The 18,379-nt window shown below is 39.4% G+C and overlaps 3 protein-coding genes across 19 annotated transcripts in view; all 3 read left to right on the top strand.

The window, feature by feature from the left end:
- LOC112456527 (longitudinals lacking protein, isoforms A/B/D/L-like) overlaps positions 1-15,267 on the top strand; it is a 51,115-nt gene extending 35,848 nt beyond the window's left edge. For 6 of the 17 annotated variants that reach the window (XM_025019126.1, XM_025019130.1, XM_025019125.1 and 3 more), the window contains exon 7: positions 2,511-4,050. In XM_025019126.1, coding sequence (XP_024874894.1) covers positions 2,511-3,436 — 926 coding nt within the window. In that variant the 3' untranslated portion in view covers positions 3,437-4,050. Of the gene's footprint in view, positions 1-1,040; positions 1,623-2,044; positions 2,107-2,510; positions 4,051-4,953; positions 5,376-5,967; positions 6,654-7,709; positions 8,213-9,174; positions 9,524-10,281; positions 10,803-10,853; positions 11,149-14,835 lie in introns of those variants that run through there. The other 11 variants (XM_025019138.1, XM_025019144.1, XM_025019146.1 and 8 more) reach the window with 11 other exon arrangements.
- Positions 12,171-14,437, top strand: LOC112456529 (zinc finger protein 534-like). Its single transcript, XM_025019153.1, has 2 exons — positions 12,171-12,254; positions 12,404-14,437. The coding sequence occupies exons 1-2, from the start codon at positions 12,200-12,202 to the stop codon at positions 12,766-12,768; spliced, it is 420 nt and encodes a 139-aa protein (XP_024874921.1). The 5' UTR covers positions 12,171-12,199; the 3' UTR covers positions 12,769-14,437.
- Positions 15,268-16,236: 969 nt separating the features above from the next.
- Positions 16,237-17,693, top strand: LOC112456530 (myc-associated zinc finger protein-like). The gene is made up of 3 exons (XM_025019154.1): positions 16,237-16,287; positions 16,348-16,750; positions 17,099-17,693. The coding sequence occupies exons 1-3, from the start codon at positions 16,237-16,239 to the stop codon at positions 17,428-17,430; spliced, it is 786 nt and encodes a 261-aa protein (XP_024874922.1). The 3' UTR covers positions 17,431-17,693.
- Positions 17,694-18,379: the final 686 nt, after the last annotated feature.

The raw sequence follows: 18,379 nt of genomic DNA, 5'->3' as shown, positions 1-18,379 counted from the left end.
AAAAAAATGTTTGTTAGTCCATATTTTACGACTAGATTTGCTACGGTATTTATTTTTTTTGTACGTTTTTTTACTTGTGTATGTTACTATGAATACTTGATTGACTGCGAGTGTTTCAGATTTCTCTATGGGTTTACTAATTTTTTTTTGTCTCTTTTAGATTTATAACATAGCTTAAATATAGTTTATTCGTTATTCGTTTGATACATCTGCTACAATTTTCACCGCTATGTTCTTTTCTACGATGCTTATACTGTTAGTTTTTCTATTTTGTCATACAAAATAAACTGGTGTAACACCAAACTGTTCATCGATTCACCTGAACGTCCTAAACTACCATGCGCTTTATAATAATATCCTGTTTGAAAATCAAGTATATCTATTTTATTTTTCAGAACTGCCGTTACCCTTTACATGTTGTACGTAATGTAAATGATGTCACTAAATATTCTCGCATCTTGAAACGCAACAATGATACCACCACTAATACGCTGTGCACTTTAATCTGTGATATTTTAACAGCCAATGTGGGATAAGTGGAATATATATTGTATTTCTCTTCCTCTCGCTGCAAAGACATCGTACGGGGAACGTTGCAAGCACGATGCATATTTTTCCAGTTCATTTCGATGTGACGAGCCAGCCTTTCATTTAGTTTATTTGTACGCATGAGATACATCTTACAGCTTTTTGTTAGGAAGCTATTAATCCTTTGCGGTCGATGTATAAATTTTCAAACATCGCAACAATGATTGCACTTAAACATTTCTTATTTTGTAAATTTTTAATAATTTTTTAAATTGCTAGTAATAATGAATTATGTTGTTCATCGTTAAAGAACGCCGATGGAATGAGTATTGTATTGATTTACCACGAGATTTCCGACCGCAAACGATTGAACTGAATTGAACAATTTATTTTTGTAACCCACGAGCCGCAAATAAACGTATTTCGTCAAGGAGAATCGCTTCGTTAATTTTGTGTATGTAATCGCTTAAGCACGAACGCAATCGATTGACGGAACGGTAATCGTGTTGCAGAACTGGAGCTAGGCGCGAATAGTTCGACGCGCGGCGAAGGCACCAAGAGAAAGTATAGTTGCAAGTACTGCGGCAAGGGCTTTACGCAGTCCGGCCATCTGAGGAGTCATCAGAAGAGCTCCTGCTACTGGAACCCGAGGTCCACCTGCCATCAGTCGCAGAAGATCAGGCCGTTCTCCTGCACGCAGTGCGGCGCCTGCTACTCCAAGCAGTCGCACCTCCTCTTCCACGTGCGGCACGAGTGCGGCCGCACGCAGAAGTGCAACGTCTGCGGCAAGACGTTTCTCCACAACAGCAGCCTGCGTAGGCACCGCCAGAAAGCCCCGTGCAACTTCCAGCTTTGCTAATGCGCCGTGACGCGTGTGTGACCCCGAGCTGTGGCGCGACTTTGGTCGGAAGAAGTTTCCGAAACAAGCCGCGCGATCTCTTCCCTCTAGGAAGCAGCACACAGCGGCCCGGACTTGACGTTTTTTCGGCGTTAAATAGACCAATTGAAGGCACGAAAGTGAAGGAACTTTGAGTGAAAACTTTGGAACGCTCTGTCCTTAAAGAACTTTCAGAATCTCGCGCCGATATCTTGATGAGGCTACCGCGAGACGTTTCTCAAAATAGGTTTTCATCGAGATATTTTTATCGATAGGCCGGAGTGCAGTATGCGTTGCCGTATGGCGCGTATTGTTTATAGTGCAACCGAATACCAAGTCAAAGAATTATTATGATACGTTACGATGAATATGTATATAAATTATAATATTTCTAAAACGAAAAAAAAAACGTCATTTCTTTTTGATTTTCTCTAAAAACAAATACCTGGATTTCTGTAATAACATCCAATTCACCTTGACGATGTCCCATTTTTGTTCAGCACTCAAGAAAAACGTCCTGTTCGTCGACATCTCGCGCGTGCAGGCAATTCCTCGCTTACAGATCCGCTCCTCCCTGTCTTTCGGATCTTGTGCTCGCGACGATGGTACTTTTGCTGATCCGTGTTTCTCTGCTTTCAGATTATTTGTTCGAAATCAACCACAGCGACATTGAAGATTACCGATAGGCGAACGGCGGCGCGAAGACGTCAATTTTTCTCGATAGTTACGGAAACTTTCTAAGCTGACGTTTTCACTTTTTTATATTTGACACCGAATTTGGATTTTTCACACCGAATGCTCATGCGATTATAATATTAAAACGCATGAGTTTGTACGATAATAAAATGTTCTCATGTCTGTTTTACGCTTCTTAAAAACCATATCAAATTGGCATCTTCTTCCCCCTTCTCCCGTATACTGTTTGTGGCTGCAATGGGCTTGCATGCGACTTTAGTTTTTATTTATTTTTCCTTTTTTTCTTTGGTTACTATAATTTCCTATTGTCTGTAACGAACAAAATTTTCACTAATCCGTCGGTACGGATACATTAAGAACTTTCATTATTATTTCCATTTTAAAGCATTTCTTCGCCATCGTGTTACAGAGAAAGAGTCATCGCAAGAGACAATAGCATCCTCGGTGAAGACAGAAAGGCCATGGGGAAAAGAAAAAATATTGAAGCGAAAAGAAAAGTCACCAGAGTTAAGAGGGAATAGATCTAAAAGAAACAGACGAGACTCAAGAGACTTAATTGATATCAAGGATGAGCCTTTAACGAGTACTGCGCAAAATTCAGTGAGCTTTGTCGAAGAACCTTCTAAGCCTTCAACGAGTACTGCGCAAGAATCAGTGAGCTTTGTTGGAGAACCTTCTGAGCCTTCAACGAGTACTGCGCAAAATTCAGTGAGATTTGTCGAAGAACCTTCTGAGCCTTCAACGAGTACTGCGCGAGAGTCAGTGAGCTTTGTTGAAGAACCTTCTAAGCCTTCAACGAGTACTGCGCAAGAGTCAGTGATGTTTGTTGAAAAACCTTCTAAACATTTCGAAATTATTTCTTTAAACGATAGCCAGACCGATAACGATAACGAGAATATCGGCAGCGATAACGAGAGCTCTCCGTCGTCTTGGACCAACTCGAAAGACGTCGCAAAATTGAGGAAGAAGCACAAGTGCCCGTATTGCGATGCCGTTTATGAGAGTCGCGCCAATCTCGTTCATCACATCATGACAACGTGCTTGTGTAACCCGGACTCCAAGACCAACAAGACTGCCAACTTCAAATGCAAGCAATGCGGCCGTAATTATAGTTACTTGAAAAACCTGAGATACCATCAGAAACACGAGTGCAACAAAACGGTGAAGTGCCCAGATTGCGGCAAGGTCATGCAAGGATCATTCATTCCGGAACGTCATAAGATGAGACATTGCGTGAACCACAAATCATACGCAGCGACACGTAAAACCGAAAAGCAAGAAGAATCACCGGACGAACTTTTCATAGACGACTCTAGCATGGACTCTATACCTTAAGTTAAACGGAACGATTTTGAACTTCAGTATTTCTTTTGGTTACAGTTGATTACAGTCCGATAATATGTAATAATCGGGCGAAAAAAGTTGTATTAACTTGTATCTTCATGGAATTTCTCGTTTATTTCTCATTCATGGAAAATGCTTTAATTTATAAATTTTTATTTTGTTTCAAATTTGGAGTGAAATTTGTCTTATTTCTTCGAAATGTATTACATTTACTTTTTTAGTCCGTCATAAATATGCAATGTTGCAATAAATGAAATTTTTTTTCTAATAAAAGAGATAAGAAATTCTTCCCGTGAGTATGATTAAATCTTCTACGATTATATAGATGAGTAAATTTTACTTGAAGCACATGTGTCGTAATTGATGCGTTAGTGGTTAACTTAATTTTGAAATCGTTTGGAAAGAAATAGTTGAAAATTAATTGTGACTAATTTTTCGCCATGACTCACGTTATGACTCGCTGCAACTCATAATCTTTTTTATTGTGCATTTTTACATTTTTGTTTTTGTGTGTATGTGCACACGCGCGCTCATCTTTTTGTAATTTTGTATTCAGTTTCTGGGTGTTGTTTGCTAATAAAAATGATAAATAGTGTGCACATTTATCTTTTTTGTATCACTTTATTTTGGCGTTGGGAATGATGTATCAACCAAGGCGAAGGAGATAGGGCTGAATAAGTTGTAAGTAAACCTCCCAAAATTATCAAGACAAAGTTCGGAAACTTCTTGAACAGACCCCGTATATTATAAATCACGATGTGCGATAAGTTACAATATATGATAAGTAACAAGTCATCTGGCCATTTCTTACTTGGTGAGATGCCGTTTATCGTTTGTTGAGATATTCAACGATTCGATATGGATTATATAATATGCCGAGTGTTATTCTGCTTATATTCTGCTTAACATTATATAGATATGTCTCAATAAATTTTAAAAGTTAAACCGGCATTTATCAAAGGTAGATATATTATGTAATGTATTTTATGAAATAGTTAATTATAGGATATAGAGTTTATTTCTAGCAGACTAATGTGTTTTCTTTTCTCATCATTCTCTTTAATTCTTTGTTAAAATGCTTAATATGTGTGAAATAAATATTATCAAGATCAATAATTCAAATCCGCTATTAATTAAAATTAATATTATGACTTCTATTGTCTAATTAGTAAAATTATCATTCTTGTAATAATATAACAAATAAATTACATTTATACATATGTATATATAACTTTATAATTTATAATTATATATGTATGTACATACACTTATAATTTTGAACTGAAAAAAATTCAATATACGCTCTTATGTGGCACCCATTTAGCGTTAAACGTCGTCTTTCATTTTCTCACTGATCCCGAAGAAATACGACGAGGCTTACACTTACCACCAAACACGCGTTGAAAGGCAACCCGAATAATGTAATTGTTCCTATCTGTAACGTAATTATCCGTGGGCAAGATTTAATTGATCGAGGTTTATCCTCGTGGGGATCGTTCTTTTTCCAGGGGTTGTTTCGTGTCAGGAGAAGCAGAATCCTGATTATTCCATCGCGTTGGAGCAGCATCTTGGCTGCCTTCATGTTCCATCGTTACAGAGTTACGACAGCACCGGCTTCGGGGACTCCAACACCTTCGGTTCCGATTGGTACCCCGAGAACGCGACAAAGCAGCAGCAGCAGCGAGAGGAAGGGCACCGGCGATATCTGTGCCCCAAGTGCGGCAACAGTTACAAGTACCTGGGCGACATGAAGAAGCACATGCGGTTCCAATGCGGTCAAGAGCCGAAATTCGAGTGCCCTTACTGCCGCAAACGTTCGAAGGTGTCGTCAAACATGTACGCGCACGTGCGCACCATGCATGGCGATCAACCGATATATATAATAGACCTGAGCAAACAATCGACGCTTCAATGAGACGGTTCCAACGACGTTCTCCAACTTTCAGAATGACTGGATCGTTTTCTGATATGAGAACGTTGGTTAGAATAATGAAGCTCAATTTAACTTGTATTGTGATATTTTCATATTTTACATATTTTTTTATTTATTATCATGAAGTATCTTAATTTTGAAGTATTCAGATAATTTTTCGAAAAGATAGACACGCATGTATAAATACACAAAATAATTTAGGAATAAAAATAAAATATGTAGCTTGACTGTTATTCTGTATTTATTACAGAAAACATATCATTGATCACACGTTTAAGATGTACATAATAAATAAACTAGATAAATATTAATGTGTGTCCGATGTATTATTTTATATAGTATTTCTGGATGTTTACAGATTGGGGTTCCAGAAGTATACGACGGATGATCCTTTACTTTTGTTTAATTTCGTAGCAATCCGCATTTCTGTGTGTAAGTGTGATACGCACGAGGCTCGATTCCCACGAGTCTCGATTATGTAGATGAATCGAAGAGCATGGACGGAAATGTTTCTCTCTATCCGATGTCGTGACTCGTATCCGTGATGATCTCGCTAACTGCAGCTCGAAATTTTCCATTCTTTTTCTAGATCCACTTTACGGGCAGGTGCACCCGTCGTCTTACGTACACCCCCAGGTAATGCCTGGTCGCGGCGTGACCGCGGAGTCTTATCAACCCCAAAGGGACGGCCTGAACGCGAGGGAGAACGCGGAGGAGAGCACGTACCTTTACGTCGACTCGACTCACCGTCAGGAAACCGCCGTAGCGTCGCGTATCGCCACGACTCGCTGGCCGGACAGCGTGGTCGTGCAGGGCTCGATCGTGCGGAAGAGGTTCCACTGCCCCAGATGCAACAGCGGTTACACAAGGCTGTCCGACATGAAGACGCATTGCCAGTTTCAATGCGGCAAGGAACCGCGGTACCAGTGCCCGTACTGCACGAAGAAGGCCAAGTTCTCGTCGAACATGTACGTGCACGTGCGACGGATGCACAAAGACAAGAAATTGCAGATCATCGATCTCTACAAGCAGCTGTCGAGAGTACGCTGCTGAAGAACGCAGACTGATGACGAAGAAACCGAGCACGGAGATTTCTACAAGGAGTTCCACGCGCGGTTAACGAAACTCTGCTGCACAAACTTTGAAGCAATATGCTTTTTATATCGAGTACATACCTGGAGAATAGCAGCGCGAACTGTCCATAGGAAGATATATTGCGAAATCGAATTACATCGGCGTAACATTTTTTTACCTTGTTGGAAATTCGTACGGATAATTTGTGATAATACATTTTTTTTACTATTGTAATTAATTAAAAGTTAAAATTTTGACATTTGCGAATCATTAGTTGAGTATAGTAATTTTACAATTAATACGATAAATTTTTCGTTAATTTGAAGAATCTACATCATGGCTGTCTCGAGTGTTAGTAACATTTTAAGAAATTAGCTGTATTGTATGATAATTTTTTTTTACCAAAGAGAAGAGTAGTGTGTTAAATACGAATTAAGTTTTTTTCAAATAGTTAATATATTGTATATTCAGAATAATTATATTTCTTGATGTTATTCTTGATGTTACATCGTAACTCATTTGACATCGGTAACTTGTTTAAGAAAATAGATTGCAATATGTACATATAATACGTTTTCCATCACGATTGCTTTAATTCTTTCGTAGAAGAATAATTTGGTTGAAGATTTAGAAAAATTATATTAAAAATTATAAATATAATAGAAGAGAGAGCACCATTATATCACACGCTATGAATGAAAGCTGGTTTCTCGTGGTCCATGGAAGAGTTATATAATATACAACATATCACACGCAATCGTTCATCATGTGACATTTATTTATAAATATTTAGATTATTAAATTCATTTATTAAATAAAATAAAATTGCGCAATTTTACAACGATAATAATTGTATCAAAAGTTCCAATTGCGTATAATACTTATTTCGCTATTTATGTATAGAAAAATTTGTCTATACTTATATACCTCTTTAAAATTTGTTAGCAAAATGTTTGAAATAAAATTTCCCTTTTTGTACACACGCATATTCAACCCACGATATTTCCTGAAAAACTTCCTTCCTCGAAGTTCCTTCTCTTCTTTATTCTTGTGAATTTAACTTTCTAATAACTATAAAGACATGCTTTTCTCATAATGAACTTAAAACTATAAGCGGGTGTAAATTAAAAGATTGAGAACAGTTTTTCTTGCAAGCTGCGTAAATTTTTCTCAATAATCGGTTTGTTTCCATTGTGTATGTTATTAACCGTGTCGTGTAAGGGTGCGCGATATTAATTGATACGTGATGCTTTTCAGGGATGAGAGTATCCTCGCCTTTGATGTTAGGGATAGAACATAGGCAGAACATGAGACATCGTTATCGGGACTGGAACAACGTGGGAAGTAGCCCGAGGTATCCCTGCGCTAATTGTCCGAGCACATTCGGACAGAAGAAAAGTCTTCTCACGCATTTGAGATACGAATGCGGCCAGCCACCTCGATTCAAGTGCCCTTATTGCGATCTAATTTCGAAAAAATCGTCGAACATACAAAAGCACATTCGTCGAAAGCACGAGGGCTACGCGGTCTACGTCCAGGACATCTCTCGATTAATGAATACTGTAACTGTACAATAAATGTTGTATATCTGCGAGGAAACTCATGTATATAGGGCGATACAATTATATTTAACGAATGTGTGCAATTTAATATTTGTGTATGTGAATAAGTTGTACCTTTGCGATATAAAGCAAATATATAAAACGCAATGCGTTCGCATAAAATTTGTCCATTTTAGAAAATATATTTTTTCATCTCTATTATCGTTTATATTATTATTATTATTATTGTGTTGGTCGAGTAATTAAAATTGAGGACATTTTTAAGTTCGAGGAGAAGATGAAATTGTGACATGATAACTGTATAGAACGATGAATTAAGTTTGTTATTTAAACTATTAATTAATTTTTTAAATTCTTAATCTACTAAAAAGAATCAAGGATAACACGGCCAATAATGAGCAACAACGAATATTATAATTCAAAAATAATATATTAACAATGTTGGTACGTTTTTGCACACTTTGCTTTCATCAGCCAATTAATCAAATGTGGAAGAGTGTTTTTCATAACAATAATACGATCTAACATTGAAACGATGACTTTCATTATACCCCATTGTAGGCCAGGGTGTAAGATAAATTTTAAATAACAAGCTCGTGTGTATGTAAAAAGAATCAAGGATAACACGGCCAATAACGAGCAACAACGAATATTATAATTTAAAAATAATATATTAACAATGTTGATGCACGTTTCTGCACACTGTGCTTTCATCAACCAATTAATCAAATGTGGAAGAGTGTTCTCCATAACAATAATACGATCTAACATTGAAACACGATGACTTTCATTATACCCCATCGTAGGCCAGGGTGTAAGACAAATTCTAGATAACAAGCTCGTGTGTATATAAAAAGAATCAAGGATAACAGTGTTATCCTTGATTCTTTTTACATACACACGAGCTTGTTATTTAGAATTAATCTACTAAACTTAAATAACATAAAATTGCGCGATTTACAGCGATAATTAGTTGAAGAAAATGGTAAGTTATCGAACCGGTTTTTATGGTTCTATTTTCTGTTGGTTCGTATTTATGGCATTTATTCGTTCTAATCTGGCGGCCATCGTTAAATCTCGGATAGGCGGCGATAACGGAACGAAAGAGAATTTTAAACGTCTCGCACGCGCGATCTTCTGACACTGGCTTTCATTTTCAGGTTTCTGTGCGCTCTTCGGATTGACGACAGACGCGAACGGCGGCTCTAACCGAAGCACGCGATTTCCCTGCACGAATTGTACGAAAGTGCATGGTACGAATGGCAGCCTGAGATACCAATACGGCCAGCCGCCTCGATTCAAGTGTCTCTACTGTGATTTTGTCTCGATGAGGACGGCTGATATACGACGGCATATATGGCGGAGGCACGAGAATCGCGCCGTTTGCGTCCAAGCCATCCAACACTCGTCCAATGTTCGATATGACATACGTGTTCGTCAAACGTTGCAACAATAAATACGATATTTTATTCTGTTCCATAAAATCCCGAGCAAGCTTTAACGTCACCAACACTGATTATCCGAATCAATTCAAATTACGATCGTCATTCATTAATTAATCGTGTTCATCTGGTAGCGGAATTGGATGAAGATTCTCCAAATGGTTTGAAATCGTTATTTCTCGATCAAATCATCTATGATATCTCGACGGAATATTGTTCATAATTTTTATTTAGATTTACGATTATTATAGCGTATGGTTTTTTTTTATACGAACTTAATTTTTTTATTGCTATTGGTGTCTATAGACGCTCAATTAACGTTTATTATGGACTGTAGACGCCTATAGACGCTCGGCACTTATTATATTTTGTCGACGACGGCTTAGCAACTAAATATTGCTTATGCTTCATGTTTTATGTTAAATATTACAGCTATAGGTATACTAAAATGGAATAAAAATAGGAATCGATTAAAATGTTTTTATTTTATATATATATATATTTTTTTTTCAACAATTCAGCATTTCAACGACTTCTATACATTCTTTAAAGAAGACGTGCTGACAAAAAGTCATTGTCCACAGCGGTCTTTGGTGAGTGTCTACAGTCTACAGTGCGCGTTTTGGGCCGAAATTTTCCCGCAGCGAAAGCTATTGAATCCAGGAATCTGAGTTCTCTCTCCGGTCGTTATATCCTCGATCATAAATGCGTAACGCGTTGACCTTTGTTCGGAGCTTGGAAATCGAGCTTCTCTCGCCCAATCTCTCTCGATGTCAGATGGTTACCCGGGCGTGATGACCCTCTAACAAGGACTTGTGCTTTTAGTTTTCAGGTCTGCCAGGAGGGCATGCGAGAACCTTCAGATGTTTTCCTGTCCGAACTGTACGAGCGTGTTCCTGAGGCGGAAGGGCCTGCGGGAACACCAGAACTACGAGTGCGGCCAGTCGCCGAGGTTCCAGTGCCCTTACTGTAACCACCGGTCGAAACTGATATCGAATCTTTACAAGCACGTGCGCCGTAGGCATCGCGGCGAGATAGTCTGGTCGATCGATCTGAAGGAGAAGTGAAACGTCCGCGAAGCGCGCTCCTTTTCGGGTACCGTTTCAGCGCCGTTGTCCGCTATCGAATCGCGTAATCGTGCTTTCGAACGATGCCAGATGATCCCCGGCTGAACCAGTTTCCTTCACTGTGATCCAACAATCGCGAAGTGCGATTCGTAGATGGGATGTTTTAAATGGGCTTCTCTGCGTTTCGATTTTATGTTAAACCTGCAACTTCTCTAACACGGAACTTGTCCTACGTGTCCACGTGTCTAATTTTCCTTCCCAACACCCTCGCTTTTATTGAGTGACCGAGAACGCGTCGCGTGTCAACTATTCGTCTCTTTTGTTTTGCAGACACGATCTTTCCCTTCGACCGGCCGTTCCTCGGCCAAGACGCGTCCGGGTTGTACGCGCTGCGGCACGAAGTCAAGTTTCCCTGCCCGAATTGCAACAGCGTATTCAACCGGAAGAACAATCTGCAGAAGCACCTCAAGTACGAATGCGGCCAGTTGCCGAGGTTCAAGTGTCCGCACTGTCTCTACTGCTCGAAGAAGACCTCGAACGTACGCGCGCACATTCGCGGGCTCCATCCCGGCAGCGAGGTGTACGTGATCGACGTGAACGCGAGTTACATTTAACCTCGAACGTTCGAGCAACGTAACGATGTTTCCAAGACAACTCTTCATCAACTTGCTGAACTCTTGGACACTGATTAAAAAAAGAAAAATTTAACTTTTATATAACGTTTAAGTTCTCGATCAAGCATGTATTATTTTTCTCTGTGTACCATACATTTTTGATAATTGTAGTCAAATAGAGTGTGATTTCGAATTTAATTGCATTTACTTGTGTGAGGGTGTACGTGTGTGTATCTGCGAGTATCTGTGGATTTTATTGCGCGCCATGAGAAGATTTATTCAACTTGGATATCAAGCCTGTCGGCGCGACTTACGTTACCGGAATACTTCGTGATTGATGGCTGTGACTTTCTTTTCACTCTCTGTGTCTCTATTTATCTTGCTCCGTTATTGCGCTACCGATTGACGGCGATCTCTTCTCCTCCTTGCGAACTCTGACAAGTTCGAACGTTTTCTTGCAGATGTACACTTGGTACACCTGGGTGGCTTCAAGATGCCATCCAGCTCGAAGATTCAGCCCCGGTGCAAGTACCCTTGCCCGAAGTGCTCGAGCATCTTCAGCCGGAAGAACAACCTCTATTCGCACATGAAGTTCGAATGCGGACAGCTGCCTCGATTCGGCTGTCCCTACTGCGAATACGTCTCGAAGAAATCGTCCAACATACGCGCCCACGTACCCCGAAAGCACTCCGGCTACGAAGTCAACGTGATCCGCGCACCGCGTCTCTAACGACCACCATCGAAGATATCGAGAAATTCTGCTCTCCGCATCGCAAGATTCCTCGAAATATGTAACTAAGCTATCTAAAAACTAGCTGAGGGAAAGCTAAATCTGATACAGAATAATTCACATTATTTATTTGTCCTGTTAATTTTCATGTGTTTCTTCTTAGTTTTGCTAACGTTAGTATGTGCCCATTCATCATTTTTTCAGAATAAAGCCACAGTGAAGTATATGTTATTTTGAATATTATCGCTCGCTCTCATTACTTCTCCAACGGAAGAGATAGCACCCCCGATCGCGTTTCCCCCTCCGTCCGATCATCGATAATTTCTCAACGCATGATGACAGTACCATCGCTTATCACCGTTCCAACAAATTTTACAACTGATAAAGGTTTGATGCGCACGAATTGATCATTGATCCTACTTTCCCCGCTCCGCTATCGTCTCTCTTTCTCTCTTTATCTCTCTCTCTATCTCGGACATGTCGTATGGCGATACGAGAAGCTTTGACGCGAACGGCGCGTCTTTTTTGTGTTTCAGGCTTCAATTACTGTATGTTTGCCGCGATACCGCCCGCTACGCAGAGCTACGTTCTCCAATCGTACCCGTCGTCGACGGTAACGACGGCGTCGATGACGGCGGCGCGGACAATCGACGTGGACGTGAGCGCGAGGATGCTGAACGGAAAGTTCCCCTGCGCGAATTGCACCAGCGTCTTCAGCCGCAAGGGCGGTCTGACTTATCATCAGAAATACGAGTGCGGCCAGGAGCCGCGATTTAAATGCCCGTATTGCGGCTACTGCGCCAAGCATATTTCGAACGCCCGCCGACACGTGCGAAAGTGCCATCCCGGTCGGGACGTGTACGCGGTCGACCTGTGCACGCTGCATCAACGCAATCCTTGAGACCAGGCGTCGTCCATCCGGAAGATCGCCGCCGTTCTTCGCCCTGAAGAACGACGATTCGAGAAGACCAAAGACGCCGGACGGCACCGTGAAATGTCGAACATCGTGCGAAGATCTTCTTCTCGTCGTAGCACCGCAGCTAGGAAGAACGGTAGAGATCCCCCGAAGATCTTACTATTTTGTGTATTTTTGGTGTGGTATTGTTCGCGATTGCACGAAGAATACCGTAAACGTTTCCCTAGGATGCGCGCCAGAGCAGACTATACCGTATGAACACGGATGTATCTGTTTTTGTTTTCAGGGACACAGAGCATCTTGGGCATCTGTCCGCGTTGACTATTCTCATTTCGCGTACTTGACTCCGATTAGTCGACCTGAAGAATTGACCTGCGAGGACGGAAGATAGTTGTGGCTGTGTATGTGTGTGTGTGTCTGTGTGTGTACATTTTCCGTGTCTCGCGTGAAATGACTTGCGCTATTTAAGGACGGTGTATGACGGAGGATCAGTGCCAAATACTGTGTTTCTCGTTACGCAGTTTTAGCCATTAATCGCGACGATTTACACACAGATATTTGTAAAAAGAAAATATCTCTGTTATTAGGAAAAATAGCGAATTGTTACTAACCAATTCTACACGACGATTACTGTTATTAGCTGTGGGACTAATTGAAATAAACTTTCGATTATATGCGGAAGTTTGGCACGATTAGGATAATTTCGGCCCATTGATTTGACGATGGTTTTTGGTAATATTTTTTACGCTGAACAAAAAATGATATAGGTCTTACGCGGCTAAGTACGGTAGTTTTCGAGATATACAGTGTTTAAAGTTAAAAATAAATAATATAAATTTTTAAATAATACTTCGAGTGTGTGTGTGTGTATAGACAGTACATATGTAGGCGGGGGTGGATGAGGGTGGCCTTCGGAAGTTTTTTTTTAAATATTTTTCTAGTAATTTTTGGTAAAAAATGCCATTAAAAATTACTAACAATTCGAGGGGCCGAAGTTATCGTAATCTCGTCCCAGAAGTTTTAACAAATTTTACTATCTACATGATAATTTTCGTGCGAGAAAGTATTGTTCGACATAGAATTTTTTAAATGCAAATATCCTTAATATCATTGCAGTATTATTAATAATTTATTTATGTTAAAGAATATATAATTAAAAATATAATTAATAGTATTTATATTTATATTTAAAAATATTAGTTAAGAATTTATTTTTCAGTACTATACACGTAAAATGCCATTATTTTTGAAGATTATAAATTATTATTTAATAAGAAATATGTTATTATAAGGCGATAATTAAGTTCACGAAGTCTGCCTTTAATTACACGCGTAGCTTAAATCTTGTTGAGATTTATGCACATATCTCAAATTTTATATAAGTTTACGAACCAAATTATTTGTGATAGTTCAGTATTAATTGAATTAAGATATATTATCTGTGTTCAACATTCAACGATTATATTATCTGTTGCGAATTTGATAAAAAGGGAGCTTTAGGTTAATTGATGTTTAGATTGAGACTATTACTTATGCTTTACTGTGCGCTCATAAAGATCATGACTAATTCGTTTAAAGAAACGTTGTTTGCATTTTACGCACATGCGTAGACTGTAAGTGTTCTGTGTGTATCAAATAAAACGTTATTATTAAATTTTAATATCTATTCCTTCCTATCCAAAAATCTTCTGTATTACATTTTAATTTTGCACATATACATATTTACCTTAACGACTTACGTACGTATGAACGAATGAGATTGGAAAGCGTCGAATGTGTGTTTGCAGATTCCAAAATTAAATCATCTTTTTTAATAATGACGATTTATTACTATTTATATTAATAATTTGTATTAATAAAAAAAAAAATGAATTGATATGATTGCTAGTCTTTTACGCGAAACAAAGCGCTGTTTGAAGACTTTCCGATCTCAAGCTCGGCCTCGGCGCCTCGGCAGTTTTGCAGAGTCCAGCGCGGATTACCGAATCGCGTCGAGGTTCTCACAAATCGGCAACGATTTCTGACGTGACGTTCCTCTCGCTTCTGTTTCAGACCGTATTCTGCCAGCGATCTACGGGCATGAATTCGTGCCCGTCATGACAGAGGAACAGCCGACGTATCGCCCAGTCGCCGTCGACGGCAATTTCCTTGTCGAGAGGCCGAAGTTCCCCTGTCCTAGGTGCCCGAGTGTCTTCAGTCACAAGAATAATCTTTACTATCACTCGAAATTCGAGTGCGGCCAGTCGCCGCGATTCAATTGTCCTTACTGCGCTTACCGCACGAAGCACGTGTCGAACGTGCGTGCGCACGTGCGCAGGAAGCATCCCGGCAATAAAGTATATGCCATCGACGTGTGCAAAGTAGGATCGTAATATAAATCAAGACTGTTTAACGTAGGCATTGTGCCACTTTTTTCTTGTTTTTTTAACAAGAAGGAACTCTATTTTTGTTTTCTCGCCTACAGTCCTGAAGAAACGCGTCACCATCTTCCATCCTTGTTATAATAAAAAATTCATTTTTATTGTTTTGTTTTCTGTTTCTTTTTCTACAAATATTGAAATTATTACACGATATTGCTATACTTTATTATCTTATTTATGAAAAATGAAGCAAAGCAGTAATTGATGATTAAAATAATTTTTATTTAGTCTTTTTTTTTTAATTTTTTTAGCGAATTTGAAATTCATTTGCCGTAAAAGAATTTAAAAATTTAATTTAATTATTATAAGGACGAAGTACAGAGAATCGAGAGAATACTTTGTAATTTTTTTTTATTGGGAAAAGATTCCGTTCTCGTAATTTTAAGCAACAAATTCGAACAGAAGTGACAATTCTAGTCGAATGTACGTATATATTTTTGAGATATGTAATCGCGTTATTAGACTGTATATGAAGTTTCGACATATATTCTTCTGTACAATATAAATATAAGTATAAATAGTCGACATAACGAGACTTGCTCTTCGTTGTCTTCCATGTAACGAAATTGCGAAGAGAATTTCACGTTCTATCATTTTTAATGTATTGACGAAAAGAAGCAATATTCTTGTGTAAATCGATCGATTACATACAAGCGCATTTATATATTTATTCATATATACAATATCACATACATATATATAAATACATTTACATATTATTATATTTATATGCAGAAAACTTTGTAGATATAATTTGATAGTCTGATTTCGCAACGTTGTATATAAATCGTTTATAATCTACTGCGTTATTTTGTACCATCTTTTTGTATTTTTTCTTATTTATTGTGCTACAATAAATGTAGGCGATTATATGCATTCGTAAAATTAGTAGTTTGTATCGACTTTACTTTGCAGTTGAATTAAGGTACGCTCGATGGATTTCAAACGATCTTTTAGGCAACATTTTCAGTGGTTACTTTTTTAAACATCAGCTAACTCATCGACACTCTCGCTGTCCACCTAGTAAATCCCCATGCCTTCGTCCGCGGAACTATCCTCCTGTAACGATACATCGTCCATTCACGTTGCTAGGTGCTAATTGGCGATTAACGCGGCTAATCAGTAGGACATCTGCATTTTTCAGAAGGCAAGTACTCGCAGAGGAGCGCCCGACGCAAGTCCGGCGCGAATCGATCGGTCCATAAGGCCCAGCGTCCCGCACGGCAGGCCTGCTGCAAACAGGTGTATTACTGCCCGAGATGCGGCGGATCCTTCAATTGGCGCTACAATCTCCAGCATCATCTCAAGTTCGCGTGCGGTCAGTCGCCGCGGTTCAACTGCCCGTACTGTCCCTTCCGTACCAAGCACACGTCCAACGTGCGGGCCCACGTGCGCAGGAAGCACCCCGACCGCGAGGTCTACGTCGTCGACATCCTCAGCTGGCAGCAGCACGGCGAGTCGACGCCGGTCGCGTGAATCTCCAACGAGACACGTCGGCGTGGATTTCCGCCGGAATGAAAGGATACGTCGTCCTCTATCGAGCCACGGTAGTCCTGAGAATGTTGTCCTCCCCCCCCGCCCCCTCGTCATGTCTGTGACATGTCTTCCCTCCCGCGGAAGATTCACCTCATGCCTGTGTCGTTGGCTACTGATCGCACGATTCGTGACCTAACAAGAGAGTTAACGTTTTGTTTTTGCCAATTGCTCGCAAGAGAAGACTGTTCTAATGTCCCTCCCTCTCTCACTTTCTTTTTTTCTTTCTTTCTCCCTCTCTCTCTCTCTCTCTCTCTCTCTCTCGGAAAATGACACGGATATTAAGTCAGAATAGAGATTTTAGCGACGATCGTTACGGGTTCTATGAACGACGAAGACGTTCTGTACCTTTTTTTTTGCAGCCTTCGAGTTGGCGTCGACGCGCACGTGGCGGAAAGACTATAATCGGTCGGTCGCGAACAGGGACGTCATGGGCTCGTCGCGCAATCAAAACGCGAGATCGTATCCCTGCGGCAATTGCAACAGCGTGTTCAGCATGAAGCACAATCTTCAGTACCACTGGAGGATCGAGTGCGGTCAGCCGCCGAGGTACAATTGCCCCTACTGCGCCTATAGGACGAAGCATCCGTCAAACGTGCGCGCCCACGTACGCCGTATACACCCTGGCAATGGGGTCTACGTGGTGGACATACGCAAGACTGATCCCCTTCTTTTGAACCCTTCCCAGCCCTAAATTCCATCTATCGTCGACGTGTTTGTGACTTATTCGAGTCGCCCACGCGGCGACGTCTGACGTTGCTCTTGTGAGGTACAGCTTCTAAAGTATATTTCCAAAAGATCCTTACACTGCGCCAAGTTTATTATTTTCGTCCATCGCGCATTTTATGCGCAATTAAAATGAAGCGACCAGAATTTTACTTTAGAAATATAAAGAGCATACTTGTATTATATAACGAACTTGTAGATAATTCGACATTAAATGGTTTTTCGCCGTTACATATGTATCTATATTTTTTATAATTGACTGCATTATTTTTTGTATCATCTCTCTTTTTGTATTCTTTATTATTGTAACTATTTTATTAAAATTATGCTATACATTATATACGTACTACCTGCGTAATTTAATTTATAATTTTCCTCACGCTTTATGCGAAAACACGAGTTTTGTAATGTCAGAGAAGCTTTGTTTGCGCATGATGAAAAATTCTTATTTCAAATGTCTGCCATTAAGGAAGATAATTAAGCGTCTGATATTATAAGTGTGTGGTTGGACAAATTTGTGTCATTTTGTTTTATTTTATTTTCGTACAATTTTAATACTATTTTATTTACATCTTTTTAAGATAAATTTTTATTAAAATCTGGATTGAATTGAACCAGGTAAGAAATAAAGAGAAATATGAAAAAAATTATAATTGATGAGAATTTGTGCAAAAACACGAGAACACACGAAAAAAAAAATTATATGAAGAGACTAAAATTTTGTAAATGTAATAGTGAGAAAATTGGATGTTTAAACTAACATGGTATTTTGAATATTTTATGTTTTTCATGTTTTCTGTGTGTAAGACTGACTAAAGTGCTGTAATATACTAATAAATAACATTTTACACGTACAGAACTTCACTATATTCGTTCAGTAGAGGCTCTATTGGAAATCCAATCGTGAAGGAAACAGG

The sequence above is a fragment of the Temnothorax curvispinosus genome, unplaced genomic scaffold (genome assembly GCF_003070985.1).
Source record: "Temnothorax curvispinosus isolate PA1 unplaced genomic scaffold, ASM307098v1 QBEX01006933.1, whole genome shotgun sequence".
Taxonomy (NCBI): domain Eukaryota; kingdom Metazoa; phylum Arthropoda; class Insecta; order Hymenoptera; family Formicidae; genus Temnothorax; species Temnothorax curvispinosus.
This window is presented reverse-complemented; position numbering and strand designations above follow the sequence as displayed.

What these genes read in the sequence shown, in the direction of transcription:
- LOC112456529 (XM_025019153.1), top strand. Translation starts at nt 12,200, where the DNA reads ATGATGACAGTACCATCGCTTATCACCGTTCCAACAAATTTTACAACT. An exon ending in AAATTTTACAACTGATAAAG is followed by an intron (nt 12,255 to 12,403) that starts GTTTGATGCGCA and finishes TTTGTGTTTCAG; the next exon opens with GCTTCAATTACTGTATGTTT.
- LOC112456530 (XM_025019154.1), top strand. Translation starts at nt 16,237, where the DNA reads ATGCCTTCGTCCGCGGAACTATCCTCCTGTAACGATACATCGTCCATT. An exon ending in ACGATACATCGTCCATTCAC is followed by an intron (nt 16,288 to 16,347) that starts GTTGCTAGGTGC and finishes TGCATTTTTCAG; the next exon opens with AAGGCAAGTACTCGCAGAGG. An exon ending in TCGTCCTCTATCGAGCCACG is followed by an intron (nt 16,751 to 17,098) that starts GTAGTCCTGAGA and finishes TTTTTTTTGCAG; the next exon opens with CCTTCGAGTTGGCGTCGACG.